The following is a 25292-nucleotide window of genomic DNA, read 5'->3' on the forward strand; positions in this document are numbered from 1 at the left end:
GTCCTATTAATATCTAAAGGTCTATAACCTGTAGCAAATCCATGTTATAAGAAGCAGTTCATATGTAACAGAAACTTAAAGTACTTAATTATATACTTGTTTACCTCAAAAAATAAAGTGGGATAATACTGAAGCAAACATTGAAGGATTAGGGGGAAAAATCTATTAGAAAAACTGTGGAAGGCAGAAGAGAGACAAGAGGGGAAGATAACTTAAAAAAAAATATATATATATATAAGAAGGAAAGGGTGTATTTCAGGAGACAGTTAGTGATTATAAATGCCAAACTGCTTTGGAGGACAATCAGTTTATGGAATTCCTGATCAGCCAGGAATTTACGGAAATGATGTGACAGTCCCTTAATAAGGAATGATAGTATATCTGAGGGCATAATCACTCTCATTGCAAACTAAAAGATTGTCCCGTGTGAGAATACAGAACTAGAGCATTTGATATTCACTTGTTTAGCAATAATATGGTCAAAGGTTAGCACTATCTCAAACCCAGCCAGATGCCACTTTTGAATTTCACTTTCAAGAAAGTTGAAGAGAATGAAAAAACTATATTTTCCTACCAGCTTCTCTGACAGCATGTAGTTTATACCTTAAAAATGCCTGCTAGTTGGTTTAATATTGTACTAATGTGAATATCCAAATATATTCATAAGCAGGGAAACAGTCCTTATCTAAAACAACTAACAATGGTGGATGGTATTAACAGATGGATTCTTATATGCTACATCTGGTCCAGTTGCCTTTTATAGGACAAAGTAGCTTTAACCTGACAATTAGATATAAAGAACAAACTTCTTAAGCAAAATTTGTCAAACTTTAAATAGATTACAAAACTGTGTTGCGAAAATCAACATAACTGAGGTGTTTTGGAAATAAAGTAGGCATCTGTTCAGAATAATGTAGGTTTATTCATCTTAAGCCAAAAGACTGTGACACTGGAAGGTTCCTCAAATAGTTCTTACTCTAGGGTTATATGCTATAGATATATCACATAAACTAACTTTACAAAGTGTTTATTTTTAGGTGATATATTCAAGTAATTATATAATAAATACTGATTTAATTGAAAGCTAATTTAATTGAAAGCTAAAATCAGAAAAAAAAATTCCTACACTTCTCTGCTTACTCAAGGATATTTTATTTATATATCTCTGAACAATAATGTTACAATAAACAAGGAACAAGAGACAATGAATACGCTTCCTTGGGACACTAGGATTTTTCATTTTCAAATGAAAAGATTCTCTTTATATATATATATATATATATATATATATATATTTTTTTTTTTTTTGGTAAGAATGCCAAGTGTAGTAGAGGCTTTCCTAGTAGCTCAGTGCTAAAGAATCCACCTGCCAATGCAGGAGACCCAGGTCTGATCCCTGGGTCAGGAAGATCCCCTGGAGAAGTAAATGGCAACCCACTTCAGTATTCTTGTCTTAGAAATCCTTTGGACAGAGAAACCTGGTGGACTACAGACCATGGGGTCGCAAAAGAGTCGGATGTGACTTAGCGACTAAACAACAACAAAGCCCTGTACCATTCCATGGCCGAAACTAAATTTTAGATACAGCATAAAAACATTTGAGACCGTGAAAAAGGCATTCTCACTTTTTTCTCTTTATAATTTATACAAAGAAATTTATAAAGCATATATAAGTTTCCATACATTAAAAACACATACTCTTCTATTACATTTTAAATATTTAATTTGAGCACTGTATTAAAGTACATGAGAAATATACCTGAAGTTCTAATTAGGAAAATATATGCACCTTTCTTTCCTCCTTGATTAAAAAATAAGTATGGTAAGTATTGCTTTGATTAATAGGGGTCCAGGGCTTAATTGAAACACTATTTCCCCAGTGTACTGGGTAAATAAAGACAATTAAAAGAAGTAATATATAATGTATGAAGCATACTAATCAAATTTCTAAGGAATGAAAGAACTATAATCACTTGTTAAACTAAAAATCTAATAGACAAAACTAATAAAATAATTTTTTGTAGCAGGTGCACTGATTCTCTGATTTGTCACTAAACACTGACAGAAATACTATGTTATATTATAAACTTATGTAAAGAAAAGTAGGCGATTTGTGTGTAAATCTAAGGTTAATGGGTAAAGTTTACACTTAGCCAACATACTGCCATAAAATAAAGCAATTCTAATGAAATACCCAGCATCAAGACCAGTAGAATAGCTCTACACTAAAATAAATGAAATAGTTTTAAAAAACAAAGAAATAAACACTGATGATTGTTGAACAGACAAAACTTAGATTGCATTATTTCACTTTTTTTCCCCTGAATGGACAATATTTCAGAAATGAAATATAGCACCGCCATAACAAATAGAAGGAAAGTTCTGATTTCTCCCATTATTATCTTAAGAAGTTGGGAATAAAAACTAGGCATTGTTAACAGGAATTATCTACTCCTGAGAAAAGATGATCATATCAATCTATTTCCAGAAATAATATTATACTGCTTAAAAATTATTGTTAGAAAACAAACTTTTCCATGTCAAATACTGGAAAAAACTACCAAAATATCTGCGCTCTTTAAGGAGCCCAGATATTAATTATTCATAAAATCGGGCATTTTTTCAAAATTAAAAAATGTTATCAATGACTGTAACCAAAATTTAAAACAAGCAATCAAATCAAGTAATCAGGGCTTTGTACACTTAAGCCCATCTTTTCATTCAGGTGCTAACTGGTAAAAGAGAAGGAGGGAATATTCAACACTGTTTTACACTTTCACTGGTATTCAGCAACACAGAGAGAGCTTTTTCAAAAATATTCTTTAAAAAGAAATGCATTTTATGTGAACAAACTATATCTGGAATTAGAATGCAAAATCAGAAACTCTCTATATCAAGGTTTTCTCTGAGATTTATGTTAGCAGATAGTTGCAGAGAAGTGATGCTAGTAATATGCAGGTCATCTGAAAATCTTTTAAGATCTCTTCCATTTTATGCAAATCTGTTTTGAAAGTTAAAACAAACAACAGCAAACAAAAGAAATAAGTTGGGAGTGGGGAATACTCTCTTACTCTGTAAAGTTTGGTCTCAGTGGCTAATGAGCAGCAAAATCCCAGGAGAAAAGATAACGGATTATATAATATGAGCAGCACACGGAGATTAAAGATTAAATTAAGTGATGTAGCAAAGTCACACAGCTAATTCGCAATGAGCCTGTTCTTAAACGCAGATGTCTTGACTTTTTGACTTCCAGATAGTATTCAATTTATCACTTGGAGTTAATTTTACACAGTTTAGCAGTGAGTGAGTGAGTGAAAGTCGCTCAGTTGCGTCCAACTCTTAGCAACCCCATGGACTATACAGTCCATGGAATTCTCCAGGTCAGAATACTAGAGTGGGTAGCCTTTCCCTTATCCAGGGGATCTTCCCAACCCAGAGATCGAACCTAAGTCTCCCGCATTGCAGGTGAATTCTTTACCAGCTGAGCCACAAGGGAAGCCCAGAGTTTAGCAAGACAGAGGATAAAATAAACGTATGAGGTTGTATCATTTATTTCACAGCACGGAGTACAGATTTTGGAGTTTGACTGTCTTGGTTTGAATCCAGGCTCTGCCTGTGTGACTTCTCTGTGCCTCAGTCTCCTCACCTATAAACTAGGAATAATATTAACAAGAAGCTTTTCTGTCTCTCCAATCCTTTGAAAAACACTGAAATGCTGGTGCTCACAGGCTGCTCTTTGGTATGCCCACATAGACACTTCTGGCAGTTGAACTGGATACTTACACTGAGTCAGTTATGATTCCATCCAAACTTATTTATGCCAGCTGTACCTATTACTATAATTAAATAAATTAACCAAACACACATATTCTAATAAAATAAGTACAGAAAGAAAGTTATTTCTATAAAAACTAATTTTACCACTCTGGAAAGATTCAATAAAAATGAGATGAAAATAACGCTGATAAATTAGAGGTAGGCAATGGAAATCTTAAAAATTAGTGACAAAAATCTGATAAATTTAGTAGACGTCTGATTGCTTCACAAGGTCTTCAAGTTTTTAAAGAAACTGAAAGTGGAATTAGAGATGATGTGTTATGAGTGTGGTTTAGGTCAGATAAACTACATGGAATTCCAAAACCGAATTCCTCACTGAAAGGAAAGGACTTGGCCTTTTTATTGAAAGCTTCTCATACTGCTAGATTTACTGTTTTTAATTGATAAACTACCTGGTTTTGCTCTTTCAGGTAAGAGATTTAATTAAACGAATAATCCATAGACTGTGCCTTGTACAACACAAGGCTATAGAGAGTTCAAGAAATTCCAGACATGACCTGGAATAGTCATAACCTAACTATTAGGACTATACAATCAAAATCAAAACCCTGCCTTGTGTCCTCTAGAGCAGTGGTCCCCAACATTTTTGGGACAGAGACTGGTCTTATGGAAGACACTTTTTCCACAAACTGGGGGTGGGGGTATGGTTTCAGGATGATTCAAGCATGTTAACACTTATTGTGCAATTTATTTCTATTATTATTCAGATCATCAGGCATTAGGTCATGGAGGTTGGGGAACCCCTTCTCTAGAGTATGCAAGAGAATTCCAAATAGAAACTTTCAGCTTGCATGGGACCTTATAGGGCTTTAAAAATAAGAGGAAGAAAGAAAAGAGCTAACATTTATTGAATGTATACTATATTGGATGTATCCATCCTAAAGGAAAATTAGTCCTGAATATTCATTGGAAGGACTGATGCTGAAGCCAAAACTGCAATACTCTGGCCACCTGAAGCGAAGAACTGACTCATTTGGAAAGACCCTGATGCTGGGAATGATTGAAGGCAGGAGGAGAAGGGGACGACAGAGGATGAGATGGTTGGATGGCATCACCATCTCAAAGGATATGCGTTTGAGTAAGCTCCAGGAGGTGGTGATGGACAGGGAAGCCTGGAGTACTGCAATCCATGCGGTCGCAGAGTCAGACACGACTGAGTGAATGAACTGATACTGAACTGATACTGATACTATATCCCAGATATTTTTCTAAGTGTTTTCTCATATTTCTCTATGACATATTAAATGTCATAGAAATATGTGAGTGCACATCAAAACCAACCTCATTATTAACCAATCTACTGAAAGGAAAATGTTCTAATCTAAAACAAAGGAAACAAAGATGCAATATAAATACCCTAGAACACAACAGCTAACTAAAGAAAATAAAACAATGAGCACTCATTACCCAAAGTAAGAGTTGGTATGGAGGAGGAGGAAGCAAGTCACTTTGTGCTATTGATATTATTCATAAAAATATGATATTAAAATCAAAATCATTATCTTACACTTAATATCCTATACTAGTAAGTTTAAGCACTAGTTCTTATATTTAGCTTATCTGTGACATATTCTCTTTCATCTCCATAGCCACTTTTCACCTTTTGCTGTTCTACTTCTTCAAAAAGCTAATTTCTATCAGCTTCATCCATAGGCTCCTTTGTCCCCTGGCTTCTGGTCATGCTCATTTAACATAAGGTATTAGCAAAAGAGACGGTAAAGAAGCTGCCTGTCAATGGAGGAGACATAAGAGATGCAGGTTCGATCACAGGGTCAGAAAGATCCTCTGGAGAAGGAAATGGCAACCCACTCCAGTATTCTTGCCTATAGAATCCTATGGACAGAGGAGCCTGTGGGCTACAGACCATGGGGTAGCAAAGAGTCAGACATGACTGGGAGGCTAACATACATCAGCAAAAGAGAAGAGATGGAAAGAGTGAGGCCAAGCTGTTTATTCCTCAGTCACAGGTTAGTAGGGGTATATTCCTCCACTGAAGGTCAGTTTCAAAACCATCTCCTACCTCTCCTAATTTCAGTGACCTCTTCCAGGTGGCGCAGTTGGTAAAGAATCTGCCTGTTAAGGCAGGAGACACAATACATGTGGGTTTGATCCCTGTATTGTGGATACATCTCCTTCCTGACAGGAGATGTTGGGAAGATCTCCTGGAGGAGGAAATGGCAACCTACTCCAGTATTCTTGCCTGTAAAATTCTATGGACAGAGGAGCCTGGCAGGGTGCAGTACATGGTGTCACAAAGAGTGGTACGAGACAGTGCAAGCACACAGACACACACAAAAGACACTTTGGACATGGGATTGCTAATGGCTTCCTAATACTGCAGCTTTAGAGTATTCCAACCGTCCCTTGTTGGTTTCTTTTATGCCTACTCTTTCTCCTGTAAATTTTAGTGCTTCATCAATGTCTCCTGCATTTTCTTCATTTGAGTGATCATTGCTTTCCTATCATGGCCCTGATGCTAGTTATCGGTAGCAGGAGTGTCCCAAGGCCTCAGAGAGTCCACAAGGCATTTTGACATTGAGTTTCTCATGCTTGAAGAGAACAGGAGGGCCACCTATCAGGAAGTTAGTGAAATCCTAGTAATTCTATGTATGTGCTGGCAACCTGATTACTCAGATTATTACTGATGGTATCATAGAATGAAGTGCAGATGAAAGGAAGACTTTTGGAGCTGTGGTCTTTATTTGCTAAAAGGACAGTAGTGTCTGTGTGAAGACTGTAGAGCTACGTGGCTACTTCTGTTAGCCCAAAGGATTATATGAAGGAGAAAGAACAAATTGAAGGTCCTGAATCATCTTTAAAATAGTCCTTATCTACTTAAGGCTCAGGTAAATAAGGCTGAAGATCAACTCCAGAATCTGATTTGAAGGGGGATGGGACTGCTGTACTGAATAAACTGGGCAAAACCAATACCATTAGGTCTTTTTCTAAATCTGTTTTTAATAATTTTATTTTTTAACTTACTTTCTGTGCTGGATTTTCATTGCTTTTCTCTAGTTGTGGCAAGGGGTGCTACTCTAGTTCCAGCGCATGGCCTTCTCATCGTGGTGGCTTCTCTTGCCGCTGAGCACTGGCTCTGGGGCATGTGGGCTCAGCAGCTGTGGCACACGAGCTTAGTTGCTCCATGGCATGTGAGATCTTCCCAGACCAGGGATCTAACCAGTAACTCCTGCATTGGCAGGCAGATTCCTCCCCACTGGACCACCAGACAGGGCCACTGTTAGCTCTTGATAACGGGGTAATGATGGGGAAAGAGTGAAACACGTATTGATACTATGTGATGAAATACTGAGGCTCAGAATGTTGAACTCCTAAAACCCTACAGAACATGACTTGCCAGAAGACATATTTGTCTTCACGCCTCCCCATTCCATTTAAGGAAACCAACTCTCACATAAATCAGCATTCCCAAATAGTAAGAGGACTTCCAATTGGTTCGGAGAATGGCAGTTCTTTTTAGAACTCATTTCTATTACCATTCACAATCCCCAAGCTCATGACAAGTTAGATCCTAATATAGCCAAAGTCAAGGGATATCCAGGAGGTGACAACCTTATACACTGAAATAACTGCAAATCTTTACCAATTTTTATCAGTAGGAATCCAGTTAGTATGTAAGGGAATAGACTGAGTCTAAGGATTTTAAATCAAGAAGGTGAACTACAGTGTTAGATCAGGCCAATTTATCTATAGGAACATTCATCTGGGATTTAGTATTTTATTGTCTTGAGCAGGTGGGAGTGACTGGTTAATTGAACCTTTGATTCAATGCTAGCTTACACAGTACAAAAGTTGAAATGGCAGAATATTCTTGGCATAGCAAAGTAAAATTCCAAAATCTTAAGAAAGTAAGAATATTGGAAAAGGATCTATTATAAATAACAATACTCCACAAGGACCTGTGGGACATCAACAAAAAATTACACTGGTGAGGAAATAACCAGCATGCTTGAGAAGCTTCCTGGTAACTGTCTTCTCTTGGCTGGAGAGAACAATGATAGATGTTGCAAACAGATCTGAGCTTCTTAATTTAAAGGTAGGCAACCCACACTAGTACTCCTGCCTGGGAAATCCCATGGACAGAGGACCCTGGTAGGCTGCAGTCCATGGGGTTGCTAGAAGTCGGACACGACTGAGCGACTTGACTTTCACTTTTCACTTTTATGCATTGGAGAAGGAAATGGCAACCCACTCCAGTGTTCTTGCCTGGAGAATCCCAGGGACGGGGGAGCCTGGTGGGCTGCCCTCTATGGGGTCGCACAGAGTCAGACACGACTGAAGCGACTTAGCAGCAGCAGCAGCAGCAGCGGCAGCATTGTGATCTTCTAAGTAGAAGATATGTGGTAGAAATTAATTTCAGGAAGGTGAGGCTACCTTAACAAGCCATAGGGATAGGATAAAAATCAATGTGTTTTGTGCCACAGGGTTCTATGGAAATGACTAATGGGTTTCAGATTCCCCAAGAATGAAAAAGACACTTAGAATACCAAGCTGCTAGCTGTCTTACACGGACAGAAACCCTCTAGGTCTTGTGGGCAAAAATCCAACTTCAGTCACCATAGTGGGATTCATGATCTCTTATCCACTGCCTAGACCTAAGTATATTCACATATCCAGAGTCACATAATTTTAGGTGGAGACAGAGTCTGTGAAAACTGGCCATCAGTTCAGTTCAGTTCAGTCATGTCCGACTCTTTGTGACCCCATGAATTGCAGCATGCCAGGCCTCCCTGTCCATCACCAACTCCCGGAGTTCACTCAGACTCACGTCCATTGAGTCAGTGATGCCATCCAGCCATCTCATCCTCTGTCGTCCCCTTCTCCTCCTGCCCCCAATCCCTCCCAGCATCAGAGTCTTTTCCAATGAGTCAACTCTTTGCACGAGGTGGCCAAAGTACTGGAGTTTCAGCTTTAGCGTCATTCCTTCCAAAGAAATCCCAGGGCTGATCTCCTTCAGAATGGACTGGTTGGATCTCCTTGCAGTCCAAGGGACTCTTTCAAGAGTTTTCTCCAAAACTGGCCATAGCTGTATGCTATGAATTTTCCTCATAGCCATTTGGGAAACACCTGTGGCCATTTATGACAGTGACTGTGAACTGGGAGAAGGATAATATCAAATCCTTCCACAGGTTATTAGACAGTTGTATTATATTAGCTCTGAATTGCCATTAATCTCTGGAACCCAAAATACAACTGTGGCCCACCAGTCAAAGTGGGAGCTTATGGAGGCCAAGACATATATGAAGACTTCACCCAAGCCCATCTTACAGTACCACAGGAATAAGTGCACTCATTAATGGAAAGAATCCTTACATTGGTTCCCTGACCCAGGATAGGAGGGCTATCATAAAAAGACAGAACAGTGCTGTCTAATGCAAAATGAATCACATATATAATTTAAAATTTTCTAATAGCCACATTTTTAAAAGGTGGAATTTATTTTCATAATATATTTAATAAATGCCATTTCAATATGGTATTAACCATATGTGTGTCCTCAGTCTCTTAGTCATATCAGACTCTCTGTGACATTATGGACTGTAGCCCACCAGGCTCCTCTGTCCATGGGATTTTCCCGGCAAGAATACTGGACGGGGGTTGCCATTTCTTTCTCCAGGGGATCTTCCTGACCCAGGGATTGAACCTGTGTCTCCTGTATTGCAGGCGGATTCTTTACCACTGGGCCATGGGGAAGCCCATATGTACAGGTGCTTAATAGCCACAGATGGCTAGTGGCTACCACACTGGAAATCACAGCCCTTAGAACTGTCACTTCTTCCAAGACTGTAAACTAAAACCAAAAGATGTTGGGGTGGTCATTCCTACTACAAACCCATTTAAACTGTTTGCTAGGCTAATGCAAGACCTAGATGGTTCTGTGGATGAATGAAGATTTAGTTATACCAGAATGGCAAATACAGAAGCAGTTCTAGCTATAGTATCTTTGTTGGAGCATATTAACACAGCCCCTGACATCATGTATGGAACTACCAACTTAATTTCTTTTCAAAGTAATTCCTTATCAGTAAAGATAATCAGAAGCAGTTTGCCTTTACAATGCAGGGACAACATACTTTCACCATCTTACCCTAAGGCTAGGTCAACTTCTCCTCTCTTTGCCATAATATAGGGCAAAGAAATCTTGTTCATCTTGACATCTCACATAACATCAACCTGGGGCATTACCTTCATGGTATTATACTAATTGGATTTGGTGAGCAGGAAGTAGTAAACACTATAATGTCTCATCAAGATATATGCCAGAGGATAGGAGGTGATCTCTATGAAGAGTTTAGACACCTGCAGCCATGGTGAAATTTTAGGGGCCCAGCAATGCAGGCATGTGGAAACAGAGCCTCTACAGTAAATGATAAGTTGCTGTACCTTGTACCTTTCATCATGAAGGAGCAGGCAGAAAACGTGGTGCTCCCTCTTTGAATTTTAGAAACAAGATATACTATGTTTGGGTATTCCACTCTGATGCACGTATTCAATAATCCACAAGGCTGTCAACCCTGAGAGCGGACTGGGGCAAGAAAGGTATACTGAGACTGCAGTATACTCTGCTACAGTGAAAGCTGCCATGTAGGTCTCTGGCTCAAGGATTCAGCAATGCCATGACTTTTGGAAATACATGTGTCAAGCCAAGATGGTGTGTGACGTAACTGCTACTGCAGGATCGGAGTGCAGATCCCCAGTGAAGGAAATGTATGTGATCTTCTCAACAATGATTTGCCATTTGACAAATAGCTCCTAATTTGCTATTGGACTCGTGTTAAGACTGAGTATTAGGATACGAAACTCCAAATGACTGTGTGGCTCAAACTATACAAAATGAACTATGTGTTAATCTGATTCAACATACAAAATAAGATGTACACAAGAACATTTCACTATTAAATGAAATGGACCACACAGGTCTGGGAAACCCAGGTATATACTTCATGAGCAGCTAGCTCACGTGTCTCTGATACCTGCCACTACTGCTTCACAATCTCTCACAAGGTGTTCTCAATGACCGATTAACATAGGATAAAACTGCATGAACCCAGCCTGTGAATGGACTGCATGGCATTTGGTACTAGCTGCAACTACTGTACTAGAGGCCCAATGAAGAGGGCTCCCCGTAAATCCTAGTAGTGAAAAGATAACCCCTCCAGCTGTACAGTTTGCATGTAAGAAAAGATAGATGAGGAAATGATAGATGGCATGGCCATATAGTCAAGGACTTGGAAAAACAAGACTGGAAGATTGAAGATAGAAGGTCTGGGGGAGAGTTATGTATATGTGCCTCTCAGAACTGGTACAAAGTGTGACAATGTGGTATCTTACATGAATTCCCTCCAGAGGGCATCTGCTGTGGAGGAGGCTCTGAGTAGTCTGGAAAAGATTATGTGATGGGTGACTCAAAACAATCAGATAATCTATACTGTGGGTATCAGATTCTTTACCTAGCTACCCTAGTGCCTGCTTAAGTGGCCCACATACAAAGTGAAAAGAGGGGCAATGATGGAAACTCTATAGACTTCAACAACATAGATTTCCCCTGCTCTGTGACTAATTTAACTACCACAACTGCTGAGTTCACCACCTTCCAATGCTGGGACTCTGATATGGCACTGTTCTCCAAAGGGATCAACCAGTCAATCAGTGACTGGCAGATTACAATGAACTTCTTTCTACCTGAAGGAGGGAGAAATTTATTCTCACAGGAATTGATAGATGTTCCGGATATAGATTTACCTCCCCTTTGGTGCTTTTGTATGCTCCTCCTCACCTGGATGTAACAGAATGCCTTTAACAATCACTATAGTATTCCTTAAAATATTGACTTCAAGCAGGAAATTCTTTACAAGGCAAAGGAAATACAGTAATGGTTCCAAACTATTTCCAGATTTCACTAGCCATATCTTGTGCCACATTATTGTGAATCATTTGGCCAAATGGAGTATACTGGCCCACAAGTGGCATGGTTCATGTATGACTGCTAGCTGGGAGAAGTTTGAGTATGTTCTATAGGATATGATAAATGGCTAAAGTCATCTATCTTCCCCATTGCCACAGTGCATGTTTGATTACAAAGAGGTTAAGGTAGTAGTGGCCACAATACATTAAATAACCCATTTAAAGGGTTTTCACTTCCTGTGCTGAAACCTTGGGATTGCTGGTTTTGGAGATCTCAATGCCCAAAAGTTTCCACCAGGGATCAGAGTTCTGTTACTATTTTATTGAAAGCTGAGACTACTCCCTGCCTATATGGGGCTTTTCAAGCTACTGAATTAACAGAAAGAAAAGTAGGCTATTGGCTGGTAAACTTTACAGATTACTAAAATGATTTGGGGTTGTTGCTATATGATATGGGCAAGGACAACTAAGTTAGAAGCTCAGCAGATTTATTGGAACATCTCTAACAAAAACTTGTCCAGTAATTCTGTTATTGAAAAGCTATAGTAATCCAAGGACAAAAAGGTCACCAAATACTCAAAACGTTTAGGAATTAGGCTGTGGATCACCCATCAAAGAACCTTGTCCAGCCCAGGTGCTAAAAAGAGGGTGAAAATAAGGGGAAGATGGAATCAGCAGTGGAAGAAGAAAGTTATAATGACCAACTTGAGCTTTCTGATCAGTTAGAGAAGCATGGACTTTGGCAGCTATGTTTTATGTTTCATCTATTATGAACAGCATTGGTGATGGCTAGTATTTCAGATTCAAAGTATGTCTGAGCTGATATCACACCTTAATGAAGCAGTAGGTAGATGACACCCATCTGTCCCTTTCATCTCTCTGTTAAGCTCCCCTTATTAGCCAATATGAGCATATCTGTTTATATATCTGCAAAAGCCATAACTTAGTATACCAAATTGCAAAATCATAAGGGCAATTATAGAGACTTATATCTTTTTTTTGAACCTCAAAGTAGCAAAGTATTTATTTACAAAATTTACAGTTTCATAGGGAATGCCCTAGCTGTGAAATGGTTAGGGCTCCGTGTTTTCACTGCAGGGTCACAGGTTCGATCCCTGGTATAGGAACTAAGATCTTGCAAGCCATACAGAACAGCCAAAAAAAAAAAAAAATTACAGTTTCTTAGAAACAGCTTTAATCTATGCACATAAACTTTATAATTATATTGAACCATAAAAATTATGGTGTCTGGCCTTGCCAAAGCCAATGTAAGGGGCTTACTTTTGAGCACCATCTTTCCCTCCCCTCACTCCACTAGACACCAAATAGGAGCCCCTAGATGAGCCATGCCTAATATGTATAAAGAAACTGAGTGTAGCTGCCCAGTTCAGTCTAATACAAAAACCAAGGTGTCTTGATTTTTTAGACACTACCCACAGGGATAAACCTCTTAAAAGAGCAAAAAAGAAATCAAGGAAACGGAAATTGAGATGAAGGTTAAATGTCTTCTGGAGGTGTCACCAGACAATGAACCTTCTAGAAGGAATCTAGCAATCACCAGGTAGAGTAAATGTATACACCAAACCATGATACTAAAAATGACACAATTTTGTAAATTTTGTAAAGAGTGAAATACATGCTTACAGCTATATTTTTGCTTCAACTTCATTCCCATGGAAAGCTACGTTTTATATTAATATCATCCTTGGTCAACTGACTAATGCTTTAATAATCCAGAGCTCATGGCCAGCTAAAGGAAATAACTGTCAGGTCTTAAAAGTATCTTTCAAAAAATAATACTTCTTATAATAAAACAATACCACTTTAATATATAATTTTCACAGCATAATTTCTAAATATAATATGTCATGGTTGGAAATAAGTAAACTGCCTTAAGTCAGGGAAGAATATAAAGCATATACTTAAAATATTTTAATATTTCATTAATTTTACTTTTTAATTGAGTTAATGTCTAAATAGTTTTACATATTTCTCATTCATGTTAAAAAACTGGGTAAAGCCTTAAGGATTAACAGGAAAAATGTAAAGAAAGATAATACAAGCATTACCTCACAATCCACAGTACTCTGTCAATTTGTCAATGTAGATGAAAATATCACTTTCATCATATCTTCATATTAAAATTAAATTTTAATATGTCATTATGAACAGAAGGAGCATATAAAACTGGCTTGAGAGTATTCTATATTAATTTTTCACCTTTAACTTCTTGGTTATAGCAATTCATGCTAAAAGTCAAATGAAATTCGTTCAGATTTCTAATCATTCTTTTGCTTTTATGTACTATATTCTGGCATTAAAAAAAAATCAAACAGTCTAGATTTTTCTAATGATTTATGAAGCAGAGAAAAGTTTCAGAGAGCATCCAATGACTATGAAAGTTAAAGAAACAAGGAGAGTTAAAATGAAATATAAAATACTCTCACAGCTAATTTTCTAATGAACATAATATTTTCAAGTTTAAAATAGTTATATTTGATACCCCCTGAAGTCCCTGCCCAGGTACTCTATCAGTCAAAAAAAGTCACAGCATTTCTCTCCTCTATGCTAACATCAACATGTAACTATATATTTTTACTGGGCTTTCCATTATTCTGGACTAACCACAATTACTTCATTAATAATTATAAAATTTAAAATTATAGAAAATGTAACAGCTGTTTTCATCAATGGCTTGAAACTCTTCAGTTGACAGTACTCTTTTATGCCAAGTCTATAAATCTAAAAAAGAAGGGCCAAATGCATCCTGCAAAATCTGTCAGTTATTCAATGCATACAAAAAAAAATCATCTACCTCATTCTCAGCTATGTACCAAAGCTATAAGTTACTTTTTGAATTATTCTATAGCACACTTCTGAATTCCCACATTTTAGTTTTCTTCTTAAAGAGCTCGTGGCACTTACCAGAGTGGGTCCTGAGGTGTCCTGTGAGGGCGTCCCTTCTTCTACAGGCATAGCTACAGAAAGGACATTTGAACGGCTTCTCTCCAGAGTGTAACTTTATGTGTCTCAGAAGGTTGCCCTTCTGAGTAAAAGAAGCTCCACACTGGTTACAATGAAAGGGACGTTCACCTGCAGAAGGGTAAAGAGGTGGGGAAGATCAAGTAGGTTATGTGCAAGTGACTAATTGGATCTACAATGTTAACCAGAGCCAGTTCTCTGTGCTGAGAATGTCCATCTCCCTCCTATGTCCTCTAAACCTTTATCTTCCTCGAATTTGCTTTGCTAATACCAAAGTCCCAAACTTTAGGTCAAGTGCCATTTCCTTTCTTCATATAAATTTCACAGGATTCTTGTCACTGACTGGAAAGAACAACAGTCAGAACATTGGCCACTGGTTGAAAAACTAGGTGCCATCAATTAACTCGTTTTACAGGTTGCTTTACATACAATACTTCAAACCACAGGATGGCATCACTAATTTGGTGTTAATAACTTCAAATTACAAATAAACAAGTGGAAGTTCAAATATCGAAGCATCTGATTATAGTCACAGATTATAAGTACTGGAGCTGATCATGACTCTTGGTCAATCTGACTGTAAAATCTTGCTCTCTTTATTGTACCATGTTATTATCTCTTTTTAAAAAAATGACAGAAACTTTGAGCTGAAAAGGACCTATACTCTAACTCTCTAGCTGATCATTTTCTTATCAGGGGGCCAAAAAGGTTCAATGAATGAACTGGGTTACAAAGCTCATTACCACAAAAATCTCAAAATAGAGCTTAGGTCTATCAATTTACCCAGTCACTAACAATAAAACCTGTGGCAAATTTTCCTGATACAATCAGAGAAAATCCAAAGAAAATTATTCGTCCAGATATTTCCCGTACATGTATTCTCTTTTTCTTGTGAAAATAATTTATTTGATGGGAATGTTTTCTACTATTACTGATATTGCTCTATAATTGTTTAACCCAGAATCATCAGTTGTCTGTCAACCAATAGCCGTCAACAGGCTGTCAACAGTCATCCAAGGTAAAAACATGTAGTTTGGTAAGGGTGTGAAACTGGCAAGTAGGATCAAACTAATAACATCACCAAACCATCATGAACTACTCCCTTTAAATGTGTCTATCTTAAGATAGACATAAAATAAATTATAAATAACACAAATCTGTTAAAACTCAACACTAGAATAAGAATTAAAAAACAATTCTCTTTTGATTGAATTAGACCATGTCTCTACTTGAGGTTAGTGACTATAATTTTAATAGTTCTCAAAAAATTTTACACTGAATTGTCATGTTTCTCATCCTTAGCTGAAACATTCATAATAACAGTGAACAATGAAAGTACAATATATTTGGGGGAGGACTTTAAAATAATATAAACTCAATGAATCTTTTTATTAAAGAAAGCTAGGAGGGATAAATAAAATCAACTATGGTCACCTTCTAGCAGTTACCACTGCACATTCTATCATATAGATTCTAAAGCCTAAAGAAAAATGGACAGATCAGATGTATCTTGAATTCTGTAGTTCTTGTTCATTTTGGAATTCAATGATTATATATATATATATATATATATATATATATATATATATAAAGTAACCTGTGTGTGTGTGGGTAGCAAAGTTTTAGGTTTTTCTTTGGCGATCTTATGATGTAAGTTTACAAAAAGTCCCTATATTGATGGTTGAAAAAGAATTATCCATAATGTTAACATTACCTTAAATTTTACCTAGTTTATTTTGTTTGATTCATTTGGTAAAACTGAAAAACTAGCACTAAATACAGGTTAAAATGGAGACATTTAACCTAAAGCTTCTCATATAATATCTTATAAAATAATCAAAGTTTAAAAATAAATTTAATTTTGGTAAGTCATTTTTTAAATTTTATACACACAGACATACACACATATACAACTTAATTCTTTGACTTTTTTCAATGTAATAACAGCCTAAAGGTTTTTAAAATCATAATATTCTACTCCCCACTCATGTCATGGAATTAGTAATAAAAAGGAAAGAGGATTTTATTATTGAAATTAACTTTTTAGAGAGTAAAAAAAATAGCAAATGCAAATTACACATTTTAATCAATATATTTGATTTAACTTTTGAAATCTACATAAGGTTTCCCAGGCAACCACAAATTAGTACTCAATAACTTTAAAACAAATTAGTATTTGAACAAAAATACTTGAAATCACATTTGCCTTGGGAAAATACTCCTGGTAGAATGCTAAATTTGATTTTATTTAAGCCTCTTACAATCTTTGAGTTGAAATATTTTTAAATCCCTAATTTAGGTTACTGAATTCATCATTCAAAATAACGCTAATCTGAAAAATAACAGTAAGGATCATTTTTAAAAATAACTGTTAATTCACTTAATTATGAGACTAATGACAGGGTAATTTAGTTGTTACATTTACAAAATACTCCAGATATCCTCAAGCATTTTTAATAAGAATTATTTCTGTATTTATATGATCATCCTAAAGGGGTAGGAGAAATGTCTAATTATAGCCAGAAACATTGCCCTGTTGCTGAGTAAGTCTTAGTGAGAAGGTGTTTGCTAATTCTGTTCCCATGCCATGGGAAGGGAAGAAAGAGGCATGAGGAAGGTAACGGTCATGAGCCCATTTTTGGTAAGAGGAAAGAGACTATGGCAATAATGCACTTTGATTTCAAGCAAATGAAGCTTTGAGAAATAATGATTTTCCTGGCCTACACCTTACAGAGATATGTGTAAAATTATATGATAATTAACTGAACGGTTCAGTTGACTAACTGTATTGTGTATATAACTTGAAACAATACATCTGAGTTATTTTTTAATAATTTGTTTTTCTTTTAATACATAGACTGAATCAATTGGTCCTTTTCAAGTTGGCTTAAATATATATTAAATATTATATATTGTCTAATATATATATATATTAATCACATTCTTCACAGGTAAACAAAAACAACTTTCAGGAGAAATTTACAAACTTACTAAACACATCAGTAACACTATAGAGTTTAAGTTCAATCCAAAAACATTAAGTAGGCTATTGTATCTGTGATAATCTTCTGATGGGTGGGCAACGAAGTCAGATTAAGAACTCTGGATTCAGAAGAACAATTAAGATGTAGTCTTGTAACCACATTATTGTTCATTTTCATCCTAAATCTGTTTCTTTTTTTAAAATCAATCTACTCATCTAGTCAAGGACCATTTTTATTCACTGAGGGAAATTATCTACTATTCTTACTATGGAATAAATTATATTTCAATATTTTATATATTTTCATAAACACAGTTCTAGATCTGTGTTTACTCAATTGAAATGCAAATATACACACATCAGTTTACTTTGGTGAATCAAAGGCAGAGGGTATGCCTCTGTAGGCTGGAAGCACCACCTACAAATATGAAAAATCCCAACTATGTGTAGAGAAGGCTTTGGAGCAAGAGAATGGCTCCACAAAGCTGCAATGGACAAAATATGGTGTTGAAAAGTTACAAAGATGAGAGTACTCTACCCCAAAGAGAGGCAAAATTAAGAATATTCTACATGTCTAGTGTTTGTATCAATTCGTGTTCATGCATGAATTGATTTACTACCCCTGCTTCTTTTCTTCTCACTTCATTCCCAGTGAAGAGTGCCTGGAGTATCCGATGACAATATTACCTGATTACCTACTAAAGCAGCAATACCAAAGAGGTAACACCAAGCCATTAATAAGGCACTGGAATTGACACTTTAGTAGAGTATGAAAGAAGAAGAAAAAGGAAGTGAATTAGAGCTGATACTCCATGTCATTTTAATAAATTGGGTGATTGTGTATTTTTTCCACTATCAATTTTATATTAGACATTCTGTGAGCTAAAGACACAGAAGCTTATGTTTCTCAAAGGGACTTAAGGATTGAAGACCGTGTCTTTTATACTAGCAAGCTATAAATAGCTGGTGAAAGGGGGAAGTTCTAAAATGAAGATAGTTCATCAAATTAAGGATAAAAAATTTGCTTAATGTCTATATTTCAACTTCACTTTTTGCCAGTCTAAAGAAACACAAATAGACTTTCCATTCTCACAGTGCTAAAATGGAATTGAAAATGTCATGACCCACTAAGACACATAAACTGGGTCATCAGAAATACACATGAAAATGGCTAACTTAAAGACACACCACGATTTTATGGTTAACAATGTGTGGCAGGCAGCCCAAGCACCTCTATGAATTGTTTAGTAACTTTTAAGAAAAAACCACCCAGATCTTAGAAAAGTATAAAAATTTCCCAATACTTTAATAAATATTTATTAATATTAAAAATTCATAGAGTTCCAAGAATATTTTTTTTAAAGTCTATATTTAGTCTATTTTCCTTGCCAGCTGAGTGAATCCTATATTCCCAGGACTCATGGAAATCCGTGTAACTACTTAGAAATAGTTTCCTGGTGGTTCAGACAGTTAAGCATCTGCCTACAATGTGGGAGACCTGGGTTCAATCCCTGGGTCAGGAAGATCTCCTGGAGAAGGAAATGGCAACCCACTCCAGTAATCTTGCCTGGAAAATCCCATGGACAGAGGAGTCTGGTAGGCTATAGTCCATGGGGTCACACAGAGTCGGACATGACTAAAGCGACTTAGCAGCAGCAGCAGCAACTCTACTTTACCATAGTAAATATCGAATGGACAGTACGGTAGGTGGGTAATTATTCCTGTATTTATAAACCAACAATCCTCATGAAAGTCACTGTAGATACAGTGAAACATCAATTAACCTAAATTTTCAACAGAGTACACTCAAATTTTTTGAATGTTCTTAACTCAGACCAAAAAAGGTTTATTAAAAATGTTACAAAAATTGTTTAAATATATTTTTCAGCCTTAAAATGAATACTATTTGCAATTCAACTGAAAAGTCACTCTAGTAATTTTATTTAGTTTCTACGTTGCTAGATGTGAGACGGAGACATCCCAAGTGTGTTATCTCCCTCTATATAATCTCTCCGAGATGATGGATACATCATAACTTTGTGGATCTCTTCTTTTAAACCTGCAGTTAGAATAACTTCATGACCATAGAAACAAAGTAGACTCATATTTTACAGTCTTTTTCTTTTCTTCTTATCAAACATGATACTGAGCTTGATCTTTTAATTTTTTCCATGAGACATTTCTAACAGAAGAAAAATCACCTTGACTAATAATACAAATATTACTATAAATTCTAAAAAATATTTTAAAAATATGATGCTATTTAAAAAGGAAATTCAAAACAAAAAGTAAAAATATAACTGACTGTATGGTTGGATAAGAGTGTAGGCCCTGAAGTTGATGATTTCAATTAAGGTAATAGTGATTTTAAGATGTAGTTTCTCACTATAATGAAACTATCAGCCTTAGGGTATTGATATACGAAGCACAAAATATTTGAACAAAACTACTTTGGACATCAGGAAACACTGAGCCTAGCCTCAAAATGCCCTTAACTACATAAGGGATGATGGATAAATCACTTAAATGTTTTGGGCTTCATTTTCTTCATGTGTAAATGAGAAGTTTGGACTAAGAAGATGTCAATGTTCCCAGGATCTCTCATGTTTTAAGCATCTACTTACTAAATTGATTACTTAGAAGTCTTTAATCAGTCTTTACTATGATTTATCTCTCTTCCAAAAGAGTGTCATATTTTAAAACTCTGAGTGTATGACTTATTACTGTTTTGCTCTATTAATACCTCTCTGAATTATAGTTTAAGCTATCATAACCTTTAAATCAAATTTCATATGAATTTGAAACTTTTTAAGCATCAACGATCCACCTACCTTATCACAGTATCATTTCTTGTGTTTACATCAAAAAGAACTTAAATTTTTTACCAAAGGATTTAAAGATAAATCTCTTTAAAGGCCTTCTCAATGAGCTGGTTTTTCACATTACTCAGATGTATAAAAGTATATTAATCTCAGGTCCTTTTCCTCACCTGATTCTATGATTACACATTCCAACCACCCTTTGTTACATTCTACCCTATGTTATCTCCTTGCAGGAGCTGTAGTTAAAAATTACAGGAAAAGGGTGACATCCTGGAACTGGGGAAAATAAGTATCTGTCTCCTACACAGACCCATGGAAGGCAAAGACTGATTGAAAATTGTATTTCAAGAAGTTAATTAGATAAGGTGAAAAGGATCCACTATTATAAAACTGCATGAGGACCACATTATAGGATAAACGTCTAGCTAGCAAACTCTATTCTCTGCCCATGGGTATGGTAAAATATGTATAGGAGTACAAAAAAATCAAGTTACACAATGAAATTCTCCTATACCTTTTGAACCCTCATCATATTATTGCTATATTAAGAACTGTGGAAACTGAATCCCAAACTTCTTTTTGAAATGCTATTCAGATCTGAAGGCTGGAAGTCAAGACCCAGGCTACTTGCTGCTTTTCAGCAATCCAATACTAGCAGAATTCTGAAAAAGGAGTTTCACCATTGCCACCCCTGAATAAAAAGGAAAGAGAATAGATGTCAGGTAATATCAACATCAGATGTCACAGGCAGTCATCAGGTTATTCTTTCAGCTGCTTACCAGTGTGACTCCTTTTATGTACCATAAGCACATTGGGCCCAATGCAAACCATGCCACAGACGTCACATTTCAGTTTACCATTCGGAAGCCGGATTCCTCCCTCGCCTTGAAGCTCCTGGACTTTCCTGTTGTCTGCCACCTCGCTGCTTTCAATTAGGGGTTCTTCTAGGCTGCTACCCTCATCATGGCCCCTGATCTCATCTTCGCGGCTCAGGGGTTTCCTGTCACACTCTTCATCACTCTGCATTTCTAGCTTTACTGAATTTGCTGTAATTTAAAGAAGAAAGGAAGACATCTTGAGTGCGTGTTATGTGTTGTCCCTACATCTCTTTCCCACACATTGCCATTCTATTAACATGGTTGGAAATTCTGTAGAATACAGCATATTCTCTGTAGAATAAAGTCCATCCCTCATGCAACATTATACATGCTTTGCTCCAAGGTCTCCAGTGAAGCTTTGGTATGAAAGTGAAGATGACCTACGGAAGCTCAAGGTAAACAGAATGATGCTTTATTTTTACACACATGTTTTTCTTTAATTCAGGGTACACTTTTTAAGCAAGTCCTTAAACAACTGGTATTGTTAGATTTTTGAGTTTGTCATTAAGGTGACTGAGACAGGATTATGAAAAGGACAAGATGAGATACTACTTAACCCACTGAGCTACACCTCTTCTTAACTATATATATATATATATATATATATATATATACACACACACACACATACACACACACACACACACAAGTCATAGTCTCTGTTTTCTGTTAGAGCACTTGTGTAAACCTGCCTTTGAAATGAGCAAGAGAAACAACTTGGGATGTTAAGCCAGCAAATGTCTTAGACACATGAAGTCATCCAGGCGAGGCAAATATTCTAAAAATCAGACTAAATAATACAGTCAGTTGAGAGCTATATAGATGAAGGGCAGAGTGCACAGAACTCACATGCTCTTAAGCTACTCTGCTTTTTTATTTCCTGTGTGAAAAGAGTTCTCCATAGAACACATTAGTCTGCAAATCAAAGTATTCCAACTTTAATCTATGCACACCAAAAAGCAGTGAATGACAGGAATGGCATAGCATGCATGCACGCACTTGTGACTGTTAAGAAATTTAATGCCTTCTGTTTGCTGTTTTTGGATCATCCCACAGAAAAGTTGGAATTTTGTTAGCACAGCCCTCATGCTGGATTGCTGACAGAGTCCTTTCACAGAGCAGAAGCAAGCTTTAAGAGAATACCAGGTTTTATCCACTGATCTTGAAAATTTCTCAAGAAACCATATCAAAGTTACTAAGCAAAACAAATTATTTGGTATTACCTGAATAGAGGAAATATTTTCATAAAAAGGAAGTACATTTTTTTTTTACTGCAATTGTTTTCTTAGAGAAACCACCCCTTCTCTGCCTTGTTGTTAGTTCTTATGACAGGCAGCACATACTATCAAAATGACTCCTCCATACTCCCTCCATGGAACTCCCCTGTGAACCACAGGCAGTGTGGTGCAACGTGGGGATCACTAGATTTAGTTAGGAGAACTGGCTTTGACATTTACTGCAATATAATCTTGAACTAGTTATTTAACCTCTGAATCTTATGTCTTTCATTTACAAAGTGGAGATGAATTCAGATAACAGAATAAAGTTTAAGCACAACAGTTTAGCTATTAAGAGCAAAGTTTCTAGCAGTGGCACTTAGTATTATAAAAGGAGTGTCACGTGGTGCATATTGCTAAGTTCTCCATGTCCTCTACAAAATCGGGATGATTTGGGAGAATGACATTCTAACATGTATACTATCGTGTAAGAATTGAATCGCCAGTCTATGTCTGACGCAGGATGCAGCATGCTTGGGGCTGGTGCATGGGGATGACCCAGAGAGATATTATGGGGAGGGAGGTGGGAGGGGGGTTCATGTTTGGGAACGCATGTAAGAATTAAAGATTTTAAAATTTAAAAAATAAAAAACTAAAAAAAAAAATCGGGATGATAATGGCACTCACTTCGTAGGACAGATGTAATCATTAAACATCTAAATATAAAAAATGGGCTTACTATTATTTTTCTTTGGACAAAAGTGTTTTTATTCCATAAATTTTTCTAAAGATCAATTAATGTAACAGTACATAAACTAACCTAAGAACTACAAAGGGATATACAGCCTTCTTGCCTCATCTCTAATAGAATATATATATCTTGGGTTTTACCCTATTTACAAATTAGCACTGCTTTACTGGGTTTTGAGAGGAGTATGGACAATATTTTTCCATCTTAATATTTCCAATATGCTAAGATATTTGTGGCATACAAGAAGTAATTCAGGTAGTATTCCCTGAAACATTTTAATTAACTGATTAAGAATTTTCTTTCTTTAAGGTATTTTCTTACATGTTTAAAGAATCCATTAACAGAATAACAAAAAATTAATCATCGTAAAGGATTAGATTTAGAAAAGGCAGAGGAACCAGAGATCAAATTGCCAACATCCACTGGATCATCAAAAAAGCAAGAGAGTTCCAGAAAAACATCTACTTCTGCTTTATTGACTATGCCAAAGCCTTTGACTGTGTGGATCACAAGAAACTGTGGAAAATTCTTAAAGAGATGGGAATACCAGACCACCTGACCTGCCTCCTGAGAAATCTGTATGCAAGTCAGGAAGCAATAGCTAGAACTGGACATGGAACAACAGACTGGTTCCAAATAGGAAAAGGAGTACGTCAAGGTTATATATTGTCACCCTGCTTATTTAACTTATATGCAGAGTACATCATGAGAAACACTGGGCTTGATGAAGCACAATATGGAATTAAGATTGCCAGGAGAAATATCAATAACCTCAGATATGCAGATGACATCACCCTTATGGCAGAGAGTGAAGAAGAACTAAAGAGCCTTTTGATGAAATTGAAAAAGGAGAGTGAAGAAGCTGGCTTAAAACGCAACATTAAGAAAACTAAGATCATGGCATCTGGTCACATCACTTCATGGGAAATAGATGGGGGAACAACAGAAACAGTGAGAGACTTATTTTGGGGGGCTCCAAAATCACTTCAGATGGTCACTGCAGCCATGAAATTAAAAGACACTTGTTCTTTGGAAGAAAAGCTATGACCAACCTAGATAGCATATTAAAAAGTAGAGACATTAATTTGCCAACAAAGGTCCATTTAGTCAAAGCTATGGTTTTTCCAGTGGTCATGTATGGATATGAGAGTTGGACCTTAAAGAAAGCTAAGCACTGAAGAATTGATGCTTTTGAACTGTGGTGTTGGAGAAGACTCTTGAGAGATCCTTGGACTGCGAGGAGATCCAACCAGTCCATCCTAAAGGAAATAAGTCCTGAATATTTGTTGGAAGGACTCATATTGAAGCTGAAAATCCAATACTTTGGTCACCTGATGCGATGAACTGACTGATTTGAAAACACCCAGATGCTGGGAAAGATTGAGGGAGGGAGGAGAAGAGGACGAAGAGGATGAGATGGTTGGATGGCATCAGTGATTCAATGGACATGAGTCTGAGTAAACTCCGGGAATTGGTGATGGACAGGGAAGCCTGGTGTGCTGCAGTCCATGGGGTCGCAAACAGTCAGACACAATTGAATGACTGAACTGAACTGAGCTGAAAGGATAAAAAATGAAAATTATGTCCTTTTCTACCTAAATCACCCAATCCTCAGTTCTGGTCTCAAAACCATAATCCTTGTCTTCTATTTAGAACTGTGTATGCATGTATGTGTGTACATGTGTATATACAGGTCACTGTTTTTACACAAATTGAGCTGACTTTAACTTCCCTTTCTTCAGTTAATAATATCTGTTCAATATTTTCCACATTAGTACAAAGAAATTCAGGCTGCCCAGGTGGCTCAGTGATATAAAGAATCCTTTGCAGGAGCTGCAGAAGATGTGGGTTCCATCCTCGAGTTGAGAAGATTCCCTGCAGAAGGAAATGGCAACCCAC

General features: G+C 36.6%; 1 protein-coding gene across 14 annotated transcripts in view; it reads right to left on the minus strand.

The window, feature by feature from the left end:
• The window catches only part of IKZF2 (IKAROS family zinc finger 2), a 178915-nt gene that overhangs the window by 47994 nt on the left and 105629 nt on the right, over positions 1-25292 (minus strand). For 8 of the 14 annotated variants that reach the window (XM_042244196.2, XM_060411255.1, XM_060411254.1 and 5 more), the window contains 2 exons: positions 21327-21593; positions 14686-14853 (listed from right to left, as the gene is read on the minus strand). In XM_042244196.2, the coding sequence (XP_042100130.1) occupies positions 14686-14853; positions 21327-21593 (435 nt within the window). The remainder of the gene's footprint in view (positions 1-14685; positions 14854-21326; positions 21594-25292) is intronic. The other 6 variants (XM_060411260.1, XM_060411259.1, XM_060411258.1 and 3 more) reach the window with 1 other exon arrangement.

This window comes from Ovis aries, chromosome 2 (genome assembly GCF_016772045.2).
Source record: "Ovis aries strain OAR_USU_Benz2616 breed Rambouillet chromosome 2, ARS-UI_Ramb_v3.0, whole genome shotgun sequence".
In the NCBI taxonomy this organism is placed as follows: domain Eukaryota; kingdom Metazoa; phylum Chordata; class Mammalia; order Artiodactyla; family Bovidae; genus Ovis; species Ovis aries.